Source organism: Gymnogyps californianus, chromosome 3, assembly GCF_018139145.2.
Source record: "Gymnogyps californianus isolate 813 chromosome 3, ASM1813914v2, whole genome shotgun sequence".
NCBI lineage: Eukaryota > Metazoa > Chordata > Aves > Accipitriformes > Cathartidae > Gymnogyps > Gymnogyps californianus.
Window position 1 is genome coordinate 127,548,153 of NC_059473.1, and position 24,062 is coordinate 127,572,214.

Sequence of the window (24,062 nt, forward strand, 5' to 3'; positions counted from 1 at the left end):
AGCCCATGTGTTTTTCCCTGAATAACTTGGTATCATCAGCAAACTTTGGCACTTCACTATTTGCTTATTTTTCCACACAGTTTATGAATATGATACTTGAATATCTTGAGAACCTCCTGATGTTCTTTGCTGTCAGATACGTTTTTGCTCTACATGTGTAATACCTGGCTGCGGAACAGGTCCTGTGAGGAGCAGCCAGGACATGCAGTACGCAGCAGTTGGGTCTGGTGGCATTCAGCCAGGCAGGCTGACCGTGACATCTTCAGACTCGGCTTCCTCCTTTCCACTGTTGCATAAACCATTAAAAAAATTAAAAAAATTTCCAGAGAGACATGCTAAGGAGATGTGTCACTGTGTAACTCAGAAATGCTGGAGGGAAACCAGGTTAAACTATATGTTAGTGATTAGAGGACCGAGTATAGCGTTGTTTTCCGCAGGTCAGTCTTTCAAGGAGATGAACCATCTCGCGCAATGAAATTGCTTGTGCCTGTGAAAACCACGTTGATGGAGCAATCGCACTGTCTTGCGTTTGGGGCAGAACCTGCCACCCTTTGAGAGCTCTGTTTATTTACATAAACCGAGGTGTATTTTAGGCAGCCGAGTGTGTTTGTATTTCAGCTAGGCTTTACAGCTGGGAAGCGTGCTGCCACTAGCACGTCAAGCTTCGGTAGCAGCGCCAGCTCCATGCAAATTGTGTGCCTCTAATGGGACTTGACCATGTTATGGTGTTTGTCATAAGCACACTGAATTTGGTTGAATTTCCTGTCCAGCCATGTATAAACTATATATATACACGTACACACACACAATGAAATGTAGGGATGTGAGGAGTCTTCATAACCGTTGATCGGTATTGCACAGTGTTTGCCCTGAGTGACCAAAACCATCTTGTTTTACCAATAGAAGATTAAAATGTTTTTAGCCTTACTGAAATTTCGTTTTTAGCAAATGGATAACATACGTTCTAAAAGTCCTGGCTAGGTAGCACTGCCCTGTGCTCACTGCAGAGGAACTGACATTTCTCCTGCACTTTGCTTTTCAAACAAGTATTGGCCGCATAACTGCCTCTTTGTATTTTTAGCGTCAGTAGTAGCAAAGTTCTAACGTGCAGTGATTACTACCAGCTTGGTAGTTATCTTCAACTGTGAAGGACTCACAGCAATATCTAATACATTTTTTAATTTAATTGCTTCCTTTGCTTCTCCTCTAGGAGAAGAATTTCCCTATTCTGTATTTCCGATGGGTAATGTGATTACCTGCGAGTTACTGATGGTCTAAGGAATGTCTCTGTAATGATCCGCAGTTTTCAATTGCACTTTTTTGGCAATGTTTTTCTTACCAGTGAGATTAGCTCGTGTTTTCATCATTTGTGGGAAATTAGATCTTTTAAAATGAAGTATGTGCATTAGTGCTTCAGGCTGTCTCTGTCCTTACTGACAACAGTACGGCCACACTCCCTGTGCCCTCAGCAGTTTGCCATCTTCTGGTTCAGTAGTTAATTCTTTCCCCCTCAAAACACGGGGGGGAAAGTAATTTTCTTTCTAAAATCCACAGTAATTTCCTGACTTTTAGAAGCATTAAAGCTTTTGCTGGTTGTCACCTAAGGCTGCATGAGCTGATGTCTTTAAAACTTTGGAGTTTCTTTTCTTATATTGTAGACAGATGCATGAGATTTAGCCTGCTGGTTACCACCTTGATTCAGAAGCAGCTGATAACTCAGAATAAAAAGATCTCAGCAAGTGCGAAGCAAACGGCTGTGTGTGATGAGGATGCTTTCCCTGCCTCTCCGTTTGTTCCTCCTCGCGCTTGTCCTAGCAGTGCTGGTGGCAGTCAGAGGGCCGCAGGGAGACCTTCCCGTTCCTTCTGCAAGCAGCACGTTCTCCTCGGTGCCGCTGGAAGGCGATGGAAGCGGGAGTGCCTGCAGCTAAGGCTGCCCAGCAATCTTCTTTTAAAGACCTTTTTCACTTGCCAAACTTTGATTTTGGGGCTTGGTTATCTGTCTGTCTGGGGAAGGGGGAGTGTCTTTTAACATCAGCAGGATCTCTTCAACTGCTGCTGAGAATGAAGTGTAGGGAAATTGATTTTTTTTTTTTTTTGTCCACTTAAAAGCCTTCCTTTACCAGTGTAATACACTGCCATGGCAGTGCCTCAGCCCAGGACTTTAAATTTGACTGCGTAGTTTCTTGCTGAACCACCTCCCCCCCCGCCCCCCCCAACAATTTTTTGTTTCCACGACATTGCGCCTGCATTTCTGAGCGTCCGAGGCTCTCGGGTTAGCCGGTTTGCAGCAATGGGCGAGGGCACAGGTCAGAACAACAGGAACAGGGAGCGCAGTCTTGGTGTCGACAGAGAGGCAAGTTTTTAAGCGCTGTTCGTTTTTCAGCAGAACCGTAAGTATCTCAGCTTGGCTCTTTCTTTGTTTTCAGTTCAGAGTTGTGGAATCCATTGTCAAAATGCGGGAGTTGCTTTTTTGGCTGGCCCCGCTGCAGCAGCCCTTGGGTGGCTGCGGAGGCTGCGCTGCAGCCTCGGCTCCAGCTGCCGATAGGCCCGATGCACACTGGGGCTGCAGCTGACAAGATTTGATGTTTGTCGGCTATTTTTAATGTACGTTTGCAAATTAATGAAAATTAGTTTGGGGTGTGAGTTGGAAGTGCTGTTGACAATTAATTCCACATGCGGACCTTGCTGTTCCTGAGTGATCGTTCCCATATGGAGTGAATCAGGAAGAGTTAATCACAAACAACTGTGTGAGGAAGAGCTGTAATGGCTTCATTTTGATATTTTTTGACAGTGGTCTCTAGAAACTGGTCGCTCAACAGCAGAGAAGAAACTTAATGTAATCTTAGCTAAGTTTCCTGCTCTCCAATAGCAAACCCTTAGCTGGACTTGTTACAGCCCTGTTTTAGCATGGCTCCTGGATCAGAGGCCGTTGTGCTGGGTGCTGTACGCAGGATTCCTGCCCCGGGGAGCTTGCAGTCACGTCACTGGAGTGACAGTAGGTAAAAGCAGGGAAGGGAATACAGGGAAACAGTTTAAGTTCATCTATACTGGCAATACTTTGACCCCTAATTTAGGACTCCGAGCCACAGGCCTGTATTTCAGCTAAGTACTCTAGAGCTGGTGTTAAATGTGATCATTGGTGTCCTATTATCTTCATCAGTTTCTCTTCATATGCATATAGTTACTAAACCATGACAGAGAATTCCTAAATGGTCTAAATCAACTGTTTCCAGGTCAACCGTGTGGTTTCACCAATGAAGGAAGATGCTACTTCATGGGGTGAAAATCAGGAAGCTTCAGTGTAGTGGGTAATTCGTGGTTCTCCAAAAAACTAAACACTTGTGCTGGTGCCGTCTCAGCAGTAAATGCATTGGCATCACTGCTGCTGCAGTCCAGGCATGACTGCTTATCACTGTCATGCGCTCATGAAACACACAATAATCAAATCATCCTCTCGCAGGCTCTTGTGCTGTCCTTGGAGGCTTGTTTTCAGGTGTGTGCATCTTGGCAAGAAACCCTCGTTACATGGATTAGTCGGTGAGACCCCTCGCGGGCAGAGGTGAGGTGGTAGCCGGGAGAGCGATGTGCAAACCCCTGCAGGCTCCAGGTTGTGCCGCTGCGTAGCTGGGTTGGAGATCCTCCGTAATCAGGATATGAGATTTTTAAACTGCTTATTTTCTTTTATTACAATGTATATTGGCAGAGACAAGCTGCGGTAACAATGATCAAAGAGACCTGAGAGCTAATGAGTTAGTTGTAAGTAGCTCTTCGGACTCAAGGAGGAGAGCAGCCGTGCTGCCCCCGATGCAGTCACGCCAAGGTGATAGGTGATGCAGGAGCCCGGAGGGGAGTTCAAAGAAACGTGACCACATCTTCCCCTCTTCGAACACCTACGTTAGCTTCCTGTACGGTTCATGTTTGGCCATCTCTAACCTGCTCTGCGTTTGAGTCAGCAACCTAGAAACGTGTTCTGTTACCCCAAATCAAAGCATCCAAAGCGCACGGTCCCGCTTACATTGGCCTCTAAGTGTCTGCTGTAAAGAGATGCTGAGGGTCAGCTGAGCTGCTCAGAAGACTCTTTCTGCCCAGGACTCTGGTCCGTGCCCTCTCTCTACTGAGCCTGGGTAGACTTGAGGAGCCGTGGGGACCCCGCTGTGAGCCAGCACTCCTCGGTAGCCCTGCGAAAATGAACCTAGCGATAAAAAGACTGGCAGCCTTGTGCCTGATTAGCAATTTGAATCAGCTCATGGAGGGACCTGATGCATGCCGGGACAGTCCGAGGGAAGGGATGGGGCTGCTCATCTGGGGTGCGAGGTGTAAGACCTCCTTTTGATGACAGCACACCATTAGATCAGTTCATTTGCTCATGTACCTTAACAAACTTGCTGTGCTCCAGATATATTGTTCTGGCTCAGGAATGCACGTGTGTTCAGTATGCTGTGGTATTAGTAGGCAGTCACAAGTAATACTCAAAAAAGAAGATATTTTACTGAAGGTTTCTGTAAAGAAGCATAAGAAGAATCTTGACTATAACTTACAAGGGGTTTTTCACAACCATATGCTGCCCAGAGGGGGTTGCTTTACAAGGAACAAAGTTGTATGGGGTGTATTTCAGTTGCAGGTGTGTTACTTCTTCAGAGCAAATACTCCCATACAGAATGAGTTATACAGTAATTGGATTCTCTTAAAAATAAATTGTTACTAAAAATACAATGATACCAGTCACAACAGTCAACAGAAGTTCCCTTGAGCTTTGTGGGCACCTCCCACTTGACACCATGAGGTAAAGCTTTGGGTTCTGACAAGCTCTTCAGGGGAGGTGGCACTGCTTGAAAAGGTACTCGACAGCAAGTGCCATCGGTGCCTTGTGTGTGTGTGTGCACTGCAATTGGTTGTATTTTTTTTAAAACCATGCATTCCTAGGAATGCAGTGACTAAAGCATGCAAATGCACTGGTACAGTTTCATATAAGCAAATGGGTTTCTCTCTTTTCTCTTGGTGTTAATTTGGTGTTACTGTTGCTGAGCCAAACTGTTGAACTGTGTTGCAAGGTGAATGTTTTAGCAAGACAAGTGCTGCATTTGTCCTGCTTCATGCTTCTTGGTAGATCTGCCTCAGTTTCTGCTTCCACGGTGCCTTAGTGATGCTGTGCTTAAATTCACATCCTTGCTTTTGAGTATGTATCAGAAGGAGTCTTATGAAGCCTGTATCTTGTGTGCACAGGATGCCGGGTTTTGGGTGACCGTGTCTGTAGAGCTGCCAAATGCTTCATGTGCCGGAGGTGGCCGTGACCTGCCCGCGTTTCCTCTCGCAGGCCGTGACAGCCAGAGCGAACCTGCTGAGTGGGCGTACTGTTGCACAATTAATCTCTCACCTTCTTCACACGTGTGATACAGAAATACCTTTCATGTTCCTTTTTTGATTGCGATGCCTGCAAAGTGAGGGAGAAGAGATGCGCTGCTGCTTCTGCCCTTATATATGTCCCTACATGACAGCAGGAGGTGCTCACATGGCCAGGTTTGTGTCCTGCCTGACCTGCAGTTACTCGACTCGATGTCTGTTTGTAGGTTGTAAATTTTCCTCCTAAAGCACTTAGAACTCGGGGAACAACCTATTGAAATGAACAATAGGAACAGCCTATTGAATGCTATTCTCTGGCTATTGCACATCAGCTGAGACCCAGAGAAAGAGAATACCTGCAAGGAATGACAAGGGTCGTTTTAGAGGCTCCTCAGAGCAGATGCCTTGTTCAGACTGAGCGACAAAACGATACCAGGAAAGTGAACGCTGTCAGCTGGGTATCGGTCACACCAAAACTGGCTGCTTTAGTAGCTGAATGTTAAAGCTAGAAGCTTTTCTGGTATGACAGCATAAAACATTGGCCTTTTTCAAAGTAATTCTTACACTGGTATGCTCAGAGGAAGATTTTCCTGCCTTCCCTTGCTTTAACGTAGACGTTCTCCCCACTTTTATATCATCACATAAAACCATCTGCATAACAAGATTTTTTCTTTGTGGGTTGACGCATCCTCCTCACTCTCCATTTCAAGGCCACCATCAGCCGTTGGTATCCAGCGCGCTCTTGGAGGGCAGAGGTCTCTCTGTGATCCCTCTTTGCACCAGCCTCACAGCAGGAGTCACCTGGCTGCCTTTGGTCGCCAGATAGGTGGCTGTGAAGAAGACAGCTCTTCCACCATGCCAGGGTAACTCTTTTCTTCATCACTGCTGTTATTCACAGCCTGTGTTTCTCTCTTTCCGTCTTATCATGAAGTGGTACAGGTATTGTTTACGAATTTGGGACCGGTTTTCTCCACTGCCTTTGTGGGGACCTGCAGGGACAGGCCTGAAGTATGTGTGTGCTCTCACCAGAAACACGAGCACCTGAATTTTCTGTGGCAGTAAGCGTTGACGGGATGGACTGCAAGATTCAATTCTTGGTTTTACACAAGTGGCTTTGACCTGAATAATTTCCCTACTGCTTCTCGGCATCCAAGAGGAGAGAACTGCTAGGTTCTGAAGGTTCTGCTAGGTTTAGGTGAACTGCTAAGTTCTTTGAGCTCTAAAGGTACTTTTTAGGGAAGAGGGAAGTGTTCTTGACATGGAAACTTGTATTTTAGGTAAAGTAAAAAGCAAACACTGCAATCTTTGCAGTAATGTGCTGAGACCAGACGGGGCAGCTGCCCAGGTCAGTTGTCAAATGACTTTCAGTGAGTGTTGGGTGTTTGTCAATGGGGGGAATGAATGATTGCTTCTGTCGGCTACCTGGGCTACTGTAATGCGTATCGTGAATAACTCGGATTTATCACTCACCCTTACAGTCTTGGCTTTTTCCTGAAGGCACACATCTGCTATAATGTTTGGTTTTTAACAAAAAAACCCTGAACAACTCATTGGCTAATTTTATGTCAGCTGAGGTAATTAGCACTTATAGCTGTAATTTTTTGACGAGTTTATGTAAAATACTTTATTTCTCTTCTTCCTTCCAGTACAACAGCTGAAAAAATGTTGTTTGGATCAGTACAATATCTCTAAATTCAGAACATTTTGATGATTGTGATTTGACTTCTTGAACACCCAGGGAGCTATGCCTTTGTCTGCCTTTGTCATCACTGTGCGTCCTCCAGAAAACTTGAAAACGCTTAAGCTTAGGAAGTGACAGGGGTACAAATTAATGAGCATTTCTTTTTACTGTTTCTTTTAGTTTCATTTGTTTTATAATTAGATTCTGAGCCTGCTGGGTTGGGGACTTCTCATTTCTTTTGCACACATACTGTCTGCAGCAGGGTCTTCCACTTTGTGGCTGGTGTTCCTAGATGTGCTGCACGCTGCGAACAATAAACGCAGTCATGTGCTCTCCCCATGCCTGGGCTGAAACCAGAACTACTTTTGTGTCATTTAGGTAAGCCTGGGGTTTGTTAACTGTGAGATCTCCATAGCTGATAAGACTTTATGACAGAGGTGTTGTCTGAAACGTTTATAATGCTGATGGACGTTCCCGTGCGCGGGCTGGAGAGTACCGCAGCCAGTCTGAAGGGCTGTGCTTGGTCCTGCATCCCAAGGAACTCCCCATTGACCCATCCTTCTGATGAAGAGCCATCATGGACACACAGAGTAAGTTCTGGTGGCAGTGTCTCAAGTATTTGACGTAGAGTCTTTGGCTACTGTTGGCAGCTCAGGTTGTCAGACCTTTTTCTAAGTGATCCAATACTACCTGTGGTGTTAAGGTACTTGGTGAGAGCTGCTTGGTGCCAGCTTTAATTCTTCACTAGGGCAGAGTGCTGTAGAGCTGTGTCTTTCCTTTTCTCTTTCTCCCTCTTTCTTAAGGTGTTTGTCAGTATTTAACTGATGTCCTTTCCTAGAGTGGAGGAATTGCCCAGTGTAACCAAGAAAGCATGTATGAAAAATTTACTCTAAGAAAGCTTTAAATTGGGAGAGAAAGAGGGTGGAGAGCTTAGGTGAGATCAGCGGAGCATGGAGACGTATAAGCGGTCAGACACAGACTTGTTGAGTACTTCAGTTTGTTTTCTCAGAGCTGCCAGTGCAAGATACACTCCAGTCTCTCCATATGAAGCAAACAGTTGATCTTTTTTGTGTTTATAAAAACGTAATCTGATAACAGGAATGTGTAATCCTCGTCAGGGCAGTACAAGTTTCAGCTTTACCCAGGGTAAGTGCAGGAGGGGGAGTTCTGGGAAGTTGCAATTGGACAGTATTTTTGGGCATTATTTCTTCCTTCATTTTAGCAAGGAACAGTCATGTGGGGAAGAGCTCTTTTTAAAATGGTTGTCTCACTTGTAAGTACGAAATTGTTTTGATATGAATCCAAGGTTGAGTTCCCATTCTCATTCTGGTAAGCTGCATACCTGTAGAAAAGAAGGGCATTGGATTAACTGGAGACATTTCTGTGCTTCTCAAAACGTGTTTTAATGGCTTTCACTAGAAGTTTTTCATGTAATACATCTGGATCCCATTAGCTGTTTAAAATTGGGTTATTTTAAGCTTATGACTGCACATAGTTGAAGGGGGGGGTACTGTATTTTTAGTTCAGCTTGACTGTACTTTCTTTCCAAATGAGTAAAGTGCAGCCTTTTCTTTCTGAATGTGTAGACTTCGAGGCAGACAACCCCATGGAAGTGCATGCAACCCCTTGAGCAGGAACTCTGGATCTACTGTTTTAATTTCTTTTCACATTGTACTGTCCCAAGTCCAAACAAAATCAGAGACAAAACCCCAGTAGAGCTCCTACTTCTGAGCTCCAGCCGGGACGCAGAGGTGAGTACCTAGTCCGTGTGCCCACGTGGCTTTGCACCGAGCTCTGCTGCAGGAGCGACGAGAGCAGGCGCAGGGCTGGCGGCAGCACCTGCCGATGGGACGTGTCTTGCATCTAGATCATGCTACATTTTGGTCCTTTTAACGGCAAAGAGTAAATATCTCATGCCTGAAGACTGTATGGAAGAGCGCTGCTTCTGTGCCAAATAATAAATCAAATTTACGCTGGCAGCGGGATTAGAGATTTCAGATTCCTAATGGGTGGAACAAATTATCAGGATGCGTTACCCGTTCATAAGATGGCATTGATTTCTGCCACGCGTGCAGCCGGAGCAGTTTGTTAGGTGATGCTCATGAAGCAGTTATCCAGCAAAAGGCTTTTTATCCCTGGTAGATTTTTTTATCTAATGCTCTGAGTATAAATTCAGCAGAACAATTTCATTGCTCCAAAATAGTTTGATTCCACTTACCCAAAGATGAGAGTTTCTTTTATTGCATGGTATATTTGAAACTATAATTAGCTCTGATCTTTAAAAGACAAAGGATGAGAGATCCAGTAAAACCCCACAGTTCCAGGAACCATCATGCGAGCGGTTCAGAAGGTTGTGCCCTTTGCTGACATCACTGAGCCTGTTGCAGTGTCAAAATACAGGGTCCCTGTGGTGTTTTTACACTAGTAGTATTTGGGTAGGTTGGTTTCGGTTGTCTTCAGCCATAGCTCATGCAAAAGACTCTTCTTGTCAGTTTAATTTTAGTTTCGCAAACTTACATCTTTTTTTTTTTTCCTCTGATTTGAAAGTATTTTGACTCCCAAATTCTCCCAACAATTGCAGATATGTATTTTTCCTTACTTCTAGCGCATTTTTAATGGTTTCATTTTGTTTCATGCTGTTAAACAGTTAGCAAGTTAGTCAAGATATCCATATGCCAGTATTTGGTAAAGTGAACTGCCAAGGTTGACCTTAAGCCGAGTGACCCTAAGAGTAATTCTCTTTTGGAGCCACTGAAATAAAACTGTAGTATAAATGCAAGGTCATTCTTTATGCTTGCTTTCTTCAGCAGTGTCCTCTGCATCTCGTCTGAAACAAGCCTGAGAAACCCAGCAGTCATTTCTGCTACATCAGTTTAAGAAAATCTTAATCTTGATTTAGGAATTGCCTGAGTGCCTGCCAAAAAAGTATGAGTTCTGTCATCATCCCCGATGTCTCGCTGTAAGATCTCCCTCTGCTTTTCTGTTCCCTCCTCTCTGGCTCAGTGCTGCTCCAGGTGTTTTCCTGCACTGGCTTAAACCACCGTGCTCGGAATAGCCCAGTCTTGCAGCTGGCTGCGCTCCATGCAGTGACAAGGGAGGATAAGGCAATAAATCAACAAGTAAATTATTGGCTGAATGAGCAAAGATCTCTATAGTTCTGTCGAACAGACATGTTGAGCTTAAAGGGACATTACAGTCGTACAGTCAATCTTGCTGCCCCAAAGCAGGATCAGCTGTGTCCATCTATTTTCTCATTGTTGTTTGTCTGACACTGTTTGTGACAGACAAATGTTAGCCAGAATATTATTATTAAATATCATCTTACGCAAGTGAGCAGATGTATACTGGAAGCCAGTGGGATTTCAAACAAATACCCTGCTACTTTCACACCCTAAAAGGTAAATAACCTGTGCAAGATGAGACATCCAAGAAGAAAAAAAAAAGAACAATATTTTGAGCATCTTCACCTTTCTGTTATTTTCAGTCTCATGCAGTGTACAGAACTGTGCTGGTACCTAACACCAGATGAGAATTATGGGTCTTAGTCCTTCTTTGGTGGTAGGATGGACTTTAGCTGGATACTGGGTAAAGTCCAGTTTCAGCGGGCCAGTCGTGCGCTGGGTGGTGACAGCAGAGAGTGCATGGTGGGATCTACGTACCGGGGCGTCAGGAGGCTTGGGGGGTTCCTTCTACCATTGCCTTTGGAAACACTGGGAAAACAGACAATGTGGCACGCTGTTAAAATGGACGTGTGGTCAAATCGTACTTCGGTTGCCTTGTTTGAGGCTGTGGTTGATCAATGCATTCCTTTATCCAAGAGGGTCAAGCAGAAAGTCCTTAGCGTTAACTGAATCGGGACTCTGCAAAGGAAGGACATGAGGCAGCGTCTTGATGAAACTGTACCAGTCTTACTATTTCTGTTAGAAGGGATCCGTAGGCTACATCCTGCGTTTAATATTTGCAGCAATTTACTGCAATTTTTCTGAAAGAATTAACCACTCATCTTCTTCAATAAATTGTTAAATCTTACTATTTCTCTTCAGTGCTGTTCTCACAGTTTCTTTATAAATGTATATAAAACCAATAGTTTAGGGTTTGCAAATCTTAAGGGAACCCAATACCTTGTAAAATGTCATCAGATCTTGCCAGACTGAAATTTCTAATTTAATTGACCTTTAACATAATTAAAGTCCTGTTATAATTCCATTTCTTAGAAGAAATGCTCTTGTGTCAATGCCATTTCAAGTAAGAAGTCTAAAGTGTAAAGGAGTCTCCGTCCCACAAATTACAGCTGTAATTGGCTGCAGACGGATCGTCCTCCGGTATTTCTTCTTGCAGCTGGGACATGGGACTGTATTGGATCCATTCTTAGTTTATCTAACAAATCGGGGTCCATGAGGTTTGGCTGACACGTGTTCCACTAGCTCATCTACTTTAATCTTAGAGAACTGTTAAAATTTCACCTGGCAAACTCCTCTCCCAGCCAAACCACCAGCAGGAAGCAGTGAAACCTCGTGAACGAACCAGCTGGCGCAGTGACTTCAGGCCAAGTGTGCAGAGTTACGGGGGTTTTTTAGCTGTCCTGGCTATGGATGCATATGTTTAATTGCTTCTCCAAGCCAGCACTCTCAAATACCCGAGGTTTTTTTTGTCGCTGCCCTTTAGTCATGTTTCTGTCCTTACCATTTATGAGCAAGGTGACGTCTCCATCCCATCTCTCGTATGCCTCTTTGGGATGAGGGGATTCTGTTCACGGTTTCTAGTTCACAAAATCCACTGGAATTCGTTTCTGTCAGATACTGGCCCACGGTCTTCCCTAATCTTTAGACAGTCAAGGAAATCCTTATTTACATAGAAACGGCGCAAAGCAACTCATCGAGTATTTTAAAACTGGAGTGTCTTACTGCATGCACTGCTTTCCCAGGTCGCTTTGCATTCTGTAATTATTTCTGCAGCTTCCCTCCAAAAGTGCTCTTAGGATTTAGGGGCATCAAGAGGTACAGTTTCAGCTCCACATGTTTTTCAAATTGCAAGAAAGCCTGAAGTGAAGACAGAACTAACTTTACTGAAACTCTGTTTAAATCTAAAGGAAACAAACTCAGCTTGTCAAGCCTCATCCTTATGGGAGCCTGAATATTTTTCTGCACGTGCACGTCTTTGTGTTACACCTCCGCTTGGCTGCGTGCAAAGTTCTTAAAAGGATGTAACCTTTCTGAGAGCTTTTGGGTCCAAGGACCCAGGGGTGCCTTCTCACAGGTTTATCCTCCCATCCGTCCCCCCTTCGCTTTGGGGGCCCACAGCTGAGCTCAAGCAGCTGTGACTTGGTTGGCTTTCTCAAGTTCTCCTGTTTGTTCTTGAGAATCCGTTGTGGTTACAGCTGTCAGTCCAACACAGCGGCCGTTGTGGCACCGAGGGCTTTTACACAGTCAGAGGATGCGCAAAATATCATAATGGGGCTTTATTGTCTCAGCTCCGGGGATGAGTTGTCTTCCCAGGTGTGGGTTTTAGCCTGTGCTGCCATTCCTGGTTTTAAAATGTTACGTTTCTTTATTCAAAGACAGCATAAAAATTAAAATGTGAATAGAATATGAGGCTGGAGAAGAGTAGCCTGTATTTGGCTTAATGTTTCTGTTTCACGCAGAACTTGTAGTTTCAGCAGTGGTAGGCTTCACAGAGGATGTGGTTTATGTTCCTGCTATTCAAATGTCTCAAAACCAGTAACAGTCAATCTGTTTCTCTGCCTGGGTTTGAAATGCTAAACCGAACGTGTGTTTTCTTCGTGTTTAACAACTACGAGCAAGGATTAGTTTTAGAAGGACAGGGACAGAGCTTTTGTCCAGCCGAGGGTTGCGTTTGCAGCGGCGGTGGACTGGGCACGAGCCTGGTTAGCGTAAGAGTGCAGCCGATGGCTCTGCTGCACCCAGGCTCTCCGGGTGACGACAGCGGCCCGGTGGCTGCGAGCACGGTGCTTTCCCCGCAGAAACGGGGCGCCCAGACGCGAAGCTGCATCGTTTCATTTTGTATGCTTCACTCATGGTCCTTCCTTTGAGAGTAATATAAAATAGCTCAGTATCCCTGGTTTTTTTCCATGTCCTTAACTGTTTGCTTTCCTGAATCCCATCAAATTTTGTTGGTGTTGTGCGATCAGCACTACAGTATGCAAGACAGTCAATGTGAATGCGCCGTAAGAATTTTACGTACTTCATCTTTCAGTCCTTACACGTAGCATCATCTTGCTGGCCATTTTCGTTCACCTGTCAGCCATAATGGAGCCCTTTCCTGAGATGACACAGTTCGTTTTGATTCCTACAAGTTCTATGAGTATCTTGGGTTTTTCCCTCCAAAAATTTACTTACTCCTTTTTTGATGTTTTACTTTGTATTTTTGGTCTTTTGTTCTCTGGATTCTCACACAATTCTCTCTGACCTTAACTAAACTAAATATTTAATATTTTACTGTTTCCTGCCTTCCTAAGCACTAAACTGCTCCCTACTTAGTACGTGACCTTGCAGAATTTTTCCTGATTTCTTGCCTGATTACCATTTGAATCTGTTCTTTGCCTTCTGTCCCATCCAGCATCAGAGTTATGCCAATTCTTTGTTTTTTAAACAATAGCCAAATAATTTTTAGAAGCCTTTTGTTGAAAATCTCTGGAAGTGTGAGTGAACTCTTAGCGACAGACTTTCTTTTCTTCCAGTTCTCTTTATCGATGCATTCAGAGAATTCCAGTGAGTTTGTGAGATCTGCTTTTCCTCTCGAGGCGCTGATCAGACTCTGATCTTTTCCAGCATCTTCTTATTCTTGAACGGCAATTTCAACCAGATTGAGAGACAAATGCAAGTTTACAAACATTCTTACTGCTATTTCAAAGTACAGATATAACCTTTGCTTTCCAGGTCTTGGTATAACAACAGGGGGGTTTTTGCCTTTTAAGTGGTACTTCTACTTGCTGTGCGACTGTGTCATCTTTTATCATATGCATGTATCATCTGGATATGGTAATCTTGTCAGTGACTTTTAAATTACCGGTTTCTTGCCATACCTTTTTATTGTTGTTGTTTTTAATGACATTTCAGAGTCTGATATTACCTCATCTCTGTTGTGCATGCCTTCTCGAAAACTTGCTCTTTTCATTTAATGTCCATGCCACATGTGAGAATTTTACTTTTTATAATTTGTTGTTACTAATTCTATGCATTTTATTGAAATGTTGCTTTCTGGTGCTTACTGCCACTGCATTACTTTTGGGAGCTTCCCCAGCTGTGGCTGTCGTTAATGAAGAGCTGTTGTCATTATCTCTTAACTCCTTTCTGTTGCAGAAGGATACTAGCTTAGCCTTGTGTATTCTAGAACCAACTGCTTCAGGAAGCAATAATTTAAATAGTTTACATGTGAATCTGTTTATTATCCTTTGTGGTAGGGGTCACCCCCACACCCCCATGATCAAACATTCTTTTACTCTTCCGTTTTGTTTCCTTGATCTTACAGTGGGCATTATTATCTACACAAATTCACGTGCAGATCTATACACAGACCATGAATTTGCTAACTTACATTGTTTTCTTTTTAACTGGCTGCCTCCATACCCCGTCTCACAGATTTACCTTTAGAGTTCCCTGCAGGGGCAGCCGTACCTCATTGATGTTCTTGGCTCTGCGTTACACAGTGTTTGTTTTGTTACGGCCATCGTGCAATGTAAGGCATTCCAATTAATGTTGTTTTGCTTTTGTCTTTTTTGGTTGTACTACTTCAGCCTCGGCAGCTAAACAGCTTTGAGTAGCCCTAGTGTGCTGACTACCTGGCTGGTTATATAGGTACATGTGGTGAGTTAGCCTTGGCTGCTGGCCAGTACAGTATATATTTGCTGAGACAATAGAGGCAAACCGGTGGTTATGAGAGACTGGGACCGAATGGTTTCCCTGGCTGGCCACGTATCCATCACCCCGCTGCTGCCAGAGCAGAGTAGTTTGAGCATCCTGTGCCAAACAGGTATACTCAAGCTACGTGACCAGCTGTTATTAATTCCCATCCCCGGTTTGTTGGCTGTAATGAGACCATTTACAAGTCTAAAACACGTGAAACCAGAAGCCTTTAGGACTCTGCATGGCTAGGACTAGATTTCATTAAGCGTCTAGGCTCATCCACTGAGAATATATGTTCATTTATTGGGATATCCTGTATATTCCCATATTTCTTTTTAGAAAGGAGCAAGTGATGTTCCACTTCCTTTGCATGTCATTTATCTTCCCGCTCTTGCGTGGGATTCAGATTTAATCTGATCAGAAACTGCTATCAATGAGGCGTCTGACCACAGGACATTCCAGATGAAGACAACCATTGCCTGTGTCTGTATTTCCAGTTAGATTTGAATTGGCTAAACCTACGTGAACCTGAAGCTTTTTCTCAAGCTGCAGTGCTGTTTGGTAGCAGCTATTTACAAGATTAATAAAAAAGAGATGGACAAGAGATGAAAAGTTTGAAGTTGGTCACAGGAATTGCTGTTGGCTTTCGGAGGAAAAACGCTGCCTTGGTGGTGGGGAGGAAATAGCAATGATTCTTCATGCAAAAAGTAACATTTGCTAGAGGTGCAGTTTTCATGAGCCTCGTGAGATGATCTGAAATGGTGCGGGCTGGCTAACGTGCTGCAGGCAAATGTATAAAGGTTGGATTATGTATATTTTTTTTTTTTTTTCTTGCAGTGTCATCTAGACTGTCACAGACATCCTCCCCTCAGTCAGGCTGCCCATCGCCTTCCATCCAGACAGGCAAAGTCATCTCCTCATCCCAGAAGCACAGCAAGAAGGCACTCAAACAGGTAAGTAGCCTAGTCTGCAACCTGGTTTAGGGATCGTTGCAGTAATTTTATTTCTCTCGTAAATCATCTTTCTCAGTGAAACTGCACTCTGCAGAGAAGTAATTCAGGCCTTCCTGGCTGTCTCATAGTAAACAGGGTTTTGCTAAAACATCCCTCTCTCTTAAAGGTTATTCAGAATATTGTGCTCCTTAGTTCTTTGCTTTTTCCCTAAATACGCATCTGAACATTTTTTAAATAATTATTTTAAAGAACGGATATAAGATGTTATTTCTTTTCACCCAACCTTTTGATGAGTGTGCTTAGCTTTCTACGGTCTGTTTTAGTAAATGGAAGGTCTTTTTGGGAAAAGAATTAAATCCACTGACTTCTTCCCCTAGTTAGTGGCATAATTTCCCTTCCAAGGAATTCTGTGGGTGCAGCGTGCATGTATATGTGGAGGGAAGAAGGGGAAGGAGAGCACGCTGACTTTGCGGTGCACCTCTACTGGGTGTTACGAGCGAAAGAGGAGGACTGATTGTTTTCCATGCTTGGGGAATGACTGTTGTGTAGATAGTGTTAATTGTGTGCACGCAGGATGGAATGGGTAAGTGTGTGTACTTCAAATGATTTGTTTCTCCTAATGAAAAATGCAAGATGAATTAGTCCCCGGAGTGTCTTATTTGCAGGTGTTTCCCCAACTGCATTGTTTAGCTTTCCATGATCCTTAGAAAGGAGATGCTTTATCAGGGTTAGATTTACTCCTTAGTAAAGTAAAAATCTGTAAGGAGTTATGAATCAAGTTGCAGAGGAGGTGCTAGTCCAGGGATTATGGAAGCTTGTCACAGACAGATGAAATCATGATGTGTTCCAGATAGGATTTACCTTTTCCAGCCCAGCCTGTTTTCCTGACTTTTTCCAGCTGAGAAGCAACACTCGGGATGGCATTCAGCTAACAGATGCCTGTGGCCCTGGGCAAAGGATCTGCAGTGAGAGAGATGTATCTAATTAGGGCATATTATTCAGGAGAATATTACAGGGAAAGATAAGCTGGATAAACTGGAGCTTTGTTTCCAGCAAGAGAGAGTTGAGTTGATGTCAAAATGAGATGCCAGCTTTAGAGAATCTTCTCGCTTCTTTCTTTTCCCACTTGGCTGTTCCTCGACAGAAGCCTCAGCGTTACTGTGACGTTGCTTGCTGCTGATAGCCGCAATAAAGAAGCGAGATTGTGTTGTCGCTTTAGGCAGATTTTCTTCTGAAGTTCAGAGTCAAGCTTCCACTTTCATTTGAATCCTCAGAAAGCTGCTTCTCACTAATTCAGCAAGATATTAATTATACTCTTTGCTTTCCCCTCCTCATCCCTCTTTAAGCCTGGCTGGCAATCATTTCTCTCCAACATCTGCAAAGGCTTTTCTCTTTTAAGAGAGTGATCAAACAGACTCAGGGTTTGTTATCAACAGTCCTCTTTCCCCTCTCGTTCTCAGCAGTTCCTCTTCATTTTCTCTGGTCTGTAAGTCCCTCTTTCACAGAATCACAGGTTGGAAGGAACCTCTGGGCAAACCTACACTCCATTTCCACACCTACAGTTTCCAAACCTACATTCCATCTACTTTTCTCCTCTCTTCCCAGCCTCTGTCCTTACGTGCCTAATAGTCTTCTCCTTTTCATCTCTGAATTCCCCATGCTCCTGCTCCCACCAGCTTTCCCCTACCTTAATATTCATTCCTCTCTGTCTCTGCTCTCTCCCTCCTCCACCCCCCGGCTTTCTTATTCTGAGGTGTCTACTTCCTGAGCATCCTTGTTCCAGCACTGTCGCTGAATGTAATGAAATATGTCAGAGCCAGTGAATTCCAAAATTTAGACAGTGTTCTCAGTTTCACTGTTAATCTCATCGGTTTGGGGAAAAAAAATGAGAAACCCTGAAAGAGAAACGGGGAACCACATGGAGGCCTGCATAGCATACCTGTTTGTACTTAACACTTCTGCAGCTCTCTGCGGGGCAAAAAGCTGTTTCTGATGGTCATCGTCTTCCACCACAACAGCTCTTCTCCCTGAACTCAACTCTTGTGTCCCAGAATAGAGCATCAAACTGTAGCATAGCGAATAACTTGCCTTCCAGGCACACAGGAAAGAAGGGTGTTGCCAAAGAACACCATAACCATTCAAGCGTTCTAACTTCCCTGCCCAAAGTTTGCTCTAGCTTTGCGTCAGATTAAGAACATTGCATGCCCAATCCATTGCTTAATTTTAGTTCCAGTGGAATTCTGCCATTTTGACTAAATATCACATCTTCCACCTCTTCCTAAACATGGTTGCCACTGTGGTCAGAAAAAGTCATAAGGAGTAGATAAAATGAGCAAATATAGATAGCAGGAAGGAGACAGCAGTGTTACGAGTAGAGTAGTAGGAAAAACATAGGATACTGAGTGAAACAAGAATTAAAGAAAGCGTTCATGTTTTTAATTATGTCTGCGACCCAGATTATTTGCTAGCGTGCACTGCAGAAGACAGCTGGCTGGATTCAGCCCTCCTATCTTAAGTGCTAAGTAATTATAATATTACTGGAGGGAAGAGAGAGCAGATTTCCAAGTGAGAACTTTTAACCCTGGAACACTACGCTGCCGCTATACTGACGATAAGTATCAGGTCCTTTAAGAAATAAGCATCAGGATTTAGTTCATAAACATATCAGAGTTAAAACTGTAAAATACAGCCAAATAATATGGCGTACACTGGTGTGCCATCACCACGCAGTATAGTAAGTAAGCAGATGGCTGCATTCTTTACAACCATTTGGAAAAATCCCGAGTTAGAGGTTTGCAATATCTGAATCTAAATTGGCAGAGACGTGTCTGTGCTCATCCTGCTGGAAAGACGAAACAATCAGGGGGAGAAATCCCCTTTGTTACAGTGAGTGTGTGCTGATACAAAAACCCACCACATTGAGACTCTGAAATTTATAATCCAGATCCAGAAAGACGGACAGTTTCTCACCCGTCACTGGAAAACGCAGGTACTACTCCAATTCTTTCCTGTGACCCTCTCCAATCCACTGACCTCATCTCATCCTTACCTAGCGTGAGCGGCCATCCCAGCGCCATCGCAATCACAGAAACCCAGACTGGTTGGGGTTGGAAGGAACCTCTGGGGTCCCTCTGCTCCAACCCCCTGGCTCAAGCGGAGTCACCCAGAGCTGGTTGCCCAGAGCCATGTCCAGACAGCTTCTGAATATCTCCAAGGAGGGAGACTCTACAACTTCTCTGAGCAACCTGTGCCAGCGCTCGATCACCCTCATAGTAAAAAAAGTGTGTTTTGCATTCAGATGGAATTTCTGATTTTGTGCCCGTTGCCTCTGGTCCTGGCACTGGGCACCCCTGGGAAGAGCCAGGCTCTCCTTTCTTCATTCCCTCCCTGCGGGTATTTATAGACATGGATTCAATCCCCCTGAGCCCTCTCTGCTCCAGGCTGAGCAGTCCCAGCTCCCTCAGCCTGTCCCCACAGCAGAGATGCTCCAGTCCTTCAGCATCTTGGTGGCCCCTCGCTGGACTCTATCCAGTCTGTCCATGTCCCTCTTTGTACTGGGGAGCCCAGCACTGGACCCAGCACTCTGGGGGTGGCCTCACCAGTGCTGAGCAGAGGGGAAGGATCCCCTCCCTCGATCCAGATCTCACCGTGGTGTTTTAAGATGAGAAATTACACCCTCTGCTCTGATAAGGTTTATACCGTTGGCTTTCATCTTTATCCATTACACTTTTATCTGTTGTTGCCACATAGATGGCATGAGTAAGGCCAGGGACTGGGTTGGGCTACACCCTACAAAAGCCCTCCGGTCAGTGAACAGTCGCTTTGTCCTTTTGTGTGAAGAAGGGAGCTGTACGACACAGGATTTTCCCCCATTAGGTGCATCCCCGTGGGTTTTTAACATTGTTATCGGTGACCGTAGGCAGGTGCAGAGCAAGAGGTGGGTGCTTGGGAGCAGCTCCTCGTCCTGCTGCCATCACTGTTGTCACCCACAGTGGATGACAGTGAGGAGCATGCTGGTGACATAAGGTCTTTGTTTAAATTACAGTTAAAGGAGGTGCCGATGATACGGAATGGCGCCATTTTGAATTAGGCTCCTTTTCAACTCTCTGTAGAATGAAGTGGTGGTTTCCGCCCTCAGCAGCGGGGTTTACCTCAGAGCTGCCCTTTGTGCAGACGCACCTGTGCGCTGAGGAACACCTGCCCTCCATTGAGGGCGGCACAGCCCCACTCAGGGACAACAAAGGACAACTGGAAGGCAAACAAAACGAAAATAACGAGCCCCTGCGCCGGGGCACTGAGGGAGCATCCACGCAGGGCAGCGTTAGAGGAGACCGGGCGAGCGGGTGCTGGCGGAGGGGTTTGCTGGGCTGCGGGCTCTCTGGAGAGACCCTTGAGGGACCCTCGGCCGCCTCCAGAGGCTTCGGCGCCTGGAAGCTGCCGCCTGATTGGTGGGTGCAGGGTAGTTAGCGCTTTCCTGATTGGCTGGTTCCTGACAGCGGCGGGCTGGCAGAGTGGGGCCTTGCACGGCTGGAGCTGAGGGGAGATGGGGCTGTTGTGGGGTGTTGTGGGGAGCTGGGTCTGGTATGGGGGAGCTGGGCTGTTGTGGGGTGTTATTGGGGAGCTGGGTCTGGTATGGGGGAGCTGGGCGTGTTGTGGGATGTTATGGTGGAGCTGGGTCTGGTATGGGGGAGTTGGGCCTGTTGTGGGGTGTTATTGGGGAGCTGGGTCTGGTATGGGGGAGCTGGGCCTGTTGTGGGGTGTTATTGGGGGAGCTGGGCCTGGTATGGGGGAGCTGGGCCTGTTGTGGGGTGTTATTGGGGAGCTGGGTCTGTATGGGGGAGCTGGGCCTGTTGTGGGGTGTTATTGGGGAGCTGGGTCTGGTATGGGGGAGCTGAGGGGAGCTGGGCCTGGTATAGTTACGGAGGAGCTGGACCTGTTGTAGGGTATTATGGGAGAGCGGGGCCTGGTATAGGGCGTTATGGGGGAGCTGGGCCTCTCCTCTTCCCCCCGCCCAGTACTTACAAGGAGGTTATCGAGAAGACGGAGCTCGGCTTGTCGCAATATGGTGAAGGGAGTGGGACGATGAGGAACAATGGGCAAAGTTGAATGGTATAAGGAAAAACAGGACATAAGGAAAAGCTTCTTCCCCATGAGGACAGTCCAGCAGTGGAGCAGGGGCCCAGAGAGGTTGTGCCTCCTCCATCCTTGGAGGCTTTCAAGACCTGACTGGCCAGAGCCCTGAGCAGGCTCGTGGAGGCCAAGCTGCCCCTGCTCTGAGCTGGAGGTTGGACTGGAGACCTCCCGAGGTCCTTTCCCACCAGAATTATTCTATGATTATGACAGGACTCAATATAAATTTAGATTTATTAAAGAAACCTCCAAATGCTTGTAACAGAGAACATAAATGCGAAGCTGACACGGAATTTAAAAAGAGGTATCTAATGAATAATAGTTTCCTCCTCTTCCCACACATGCCTCAGCCACCATTGGCGTGGGCACCTCAGGCGCTGCGTGGCCGAGAACTGAGGTGACACAAAGAACAAAAGCAGAATTATTTTACCTAAGCCGAGAAAAATGCAGCGATTAAATGGCATACAGAATAGGAGGTGAACTGAATACACTAAACCTTAAATATTTGAAGTGATTTGTGTAATGAAGTATGGGATTCACACAACCCAGTGAACATACTAGTGGTCGTCTTGGTCTAGTACTTTGACATTCACTGCTGCCTGTGGTTCATCTTCAAACCAAAGAAGAATTTGTAAAAGCTTTCTTGAACTTGTTTATGGATCTTTGTTACTCATGAATGCCAGGTCTCTCTCTTTATCTCTCTTTTTTTAAAAAAAGCTTTTGACCTCAATAATAGGAGGTTAATTGTGCATTGCAGAGGATACTTCCTCCTACTGATTTTCAGTTTTGCTGTGTTTCAGTTTGGCTGAATGTTTTTTTTTTAACCTGTGGTAGAAGTGGCTAAATAGGAACCATTTAATAAATTGGAAAATAGGAATCTAACATGTCCCTTCATTATCTGTATCCTTTTGTTGTCAGTCTCCATCATTTGTGTCTTTACAAACAGGACGTCAGTCTGTCTTCTGTTTTCCTCATGTGGCAGATTCTGCAGGTTCCTGCACATTTTTATTCTCTCTCCTAGTTCTAACTGTATTATTATTATTGTTGTTGTTGTTGTTGTTGTTATTTAAGATAGTGATGATCTCTAGTTAACAGTCCCACTCATTTGTGTATATGCAACACAACATTTCCCATTACTTTCTATTTTGCAATTCCGTGGTATACTTGATCTGTCGTAATTTATTCTGCTGTTAAGTTTATTTGGGTTTGGATTTCATTTTCTGAAAACAGACACTGTGGTTTGGGTAAATGCTGCAGTTTAACCAAATGCCTTCTTACTTCCTTGTCTTAGTCATTTGTGCCTTTTAGGCTGTATTATGGTTGCCTTAACAGTCTTTTCTGAAACAAAGGATTTTATTTTCTTCCCTTCAGTGTTTTAATCTTTGTTACTCTCCTAAGTAAAAAAAAGTCTTTCCTAATGGGTAGCATCTCTGTTGAAGGTTTTTGCTAAGTTGCTACTTGCTTCTCCAGGAGAGAGAAATGAATTACATTATGGTACTTTTACTTTGAAGTTATTTATATAATTACTTCGTGAACCAACTCCAGATTTTGAATCCTTTCTCTTTGCATTCTCTAGAGATCATTTTTCATGAAACAACACAACTTAAGATGTTCTGCAACCATTAACTTTTTGCTTTAGGTGCGAGGTAGGAAATCCGTCTGCTTGTAGTAGTGTATTTAAATAGACAGTGTCCCATGCGAACTGGATGTCTCTCAGAAGTTGTTTTGAACTTTTGACGTAGTTGGAATCCGAATGCAATGATCGGTTGCTGTAAAAAAAGCAGTTTGTACTGTGTGCTAATAATTTCTAAGAATATTTTGAATTTCTCTTTGGTCATGTTTTTCTGTCCTCTCCCCCAGGCCTTGAAACAGCAGCAGCAAAAGCAACAGCAGCAGCAATGCAGAGCAGGCATGCCTGTGTCATCTAATCAGCACGTCCTTCTGAAGGCTGTCAAGGCAGCCAGTGACTCCACACCTGCAAAATCTGGTACGTGGCAGTGACGCTCCTATGTGTTCTTTTACTGTCGTGTCTCTCTGGCTTGCCTTTTCTTCTTCTTAGGGGATGAGAGAAGAAAGTGCTCTTTTCATATGGCATTCTTTTTGTTACTGAAATAGTCTAGCTTCTATTTTGATTTTATTTATTTATTTATTTATTTATTTATTTATTATTTATTTATTATTTATTTTTAATTTTATTGGGAATGCATTCAGTTAAGAATAGATCGTGAATAGATCTTATTGTGCCATTGTCTGGTTAAAAAGCTTCTTTCTGTGACAAATGTCTTCCCCTGTAGTTGCCTGTACGCTGTGGTCAGGTACTTCAAGACTAAGCAAATTAGGTGGTGTTTCTCTTAGTATTTATTTTTTTCCAAAGTGGCTTCTCATTCTGTAGTGTGGCTTTCACGTCGTGTTCCAAAGATGTGTGTTCTGATCTGAAAGATCCCCAAGAGGTTTCCAGCATTTATGCTGCATTAGCAATTAATGAGATCACTACTTTTCTCTTGTTCATTCAACAGTGCATTAGCTCCCTTACTAGCAGCAGCATTTCACTAGTTATCATAAATTCTTGGTAGTTACTTCTAGCTAGTTTTCTCTAAATTCTTTTCAGTGTAGCTGATTTCCATTATAAGCTCCTGGTCCTGTAAGCATGACTCCAGTTGTTTTCTTTTAGATGCAAGAAATGCCTCTGTGTTTGTGTAGACTGATTTTCATGTTGTACAAGTAAATGACTTCGTCGACCAACACCGTTGTTATTTTATCAGTCCGCAATTTGTCAAGTCATCTGTAAACATTACCAGTAGTGGCTCTGTGCCGCCTCCCAGATCACTGAACACCAATTTGCTTTTGTTCATACTTAGGGCAGAAAGCAGGACAGCGGGCCTGTCAGACACATTTGGCCTGGTGACCTGTGCCCAACACTGCTGATAGCCCATGCACTGAGAAGTGTGTAAAAGCAGGGTAGGCATGTCGTAGCGCTCGGGGGCCTCCAAAGCAAGAGGAGATGTCTTTGTATTTCACAGACTCGGTGGGATTTTCTTCAGTGGATTTGCCTAACCTGGGGGGTGGGAATGTTGACTTTGTAAATGCCTTGTGGCA

The 24,062-nt window shown here is 44.4% G+C and overlaps 1 protein-coding gene across 1 annotated transcript in view; it reads left to right on the forward strand.

The window, feature by feature from the left end:
• The window catches only part of ASXL2 (ASXL transcriptional regulator 2), a 126,763-nt gene that overhangs the window by 79,123 nt on the left and 23,578 nt on the right, over nt 1–24,062 (forward strand). The window contains exons 5-6 of the mRNA XM_050893888.1: nt 15,721–15,836; nt 22,827–22,953. Of these exons, the coding sequence (XP_050749845.1) occupies nt 15,721–15,836; nt 22,827–22,953 (243 nt within the window). The remainder of the gene's footprint in view (nt 1–15,720; nt 15,837–22,826; nt 22,954–24,062) is intronic.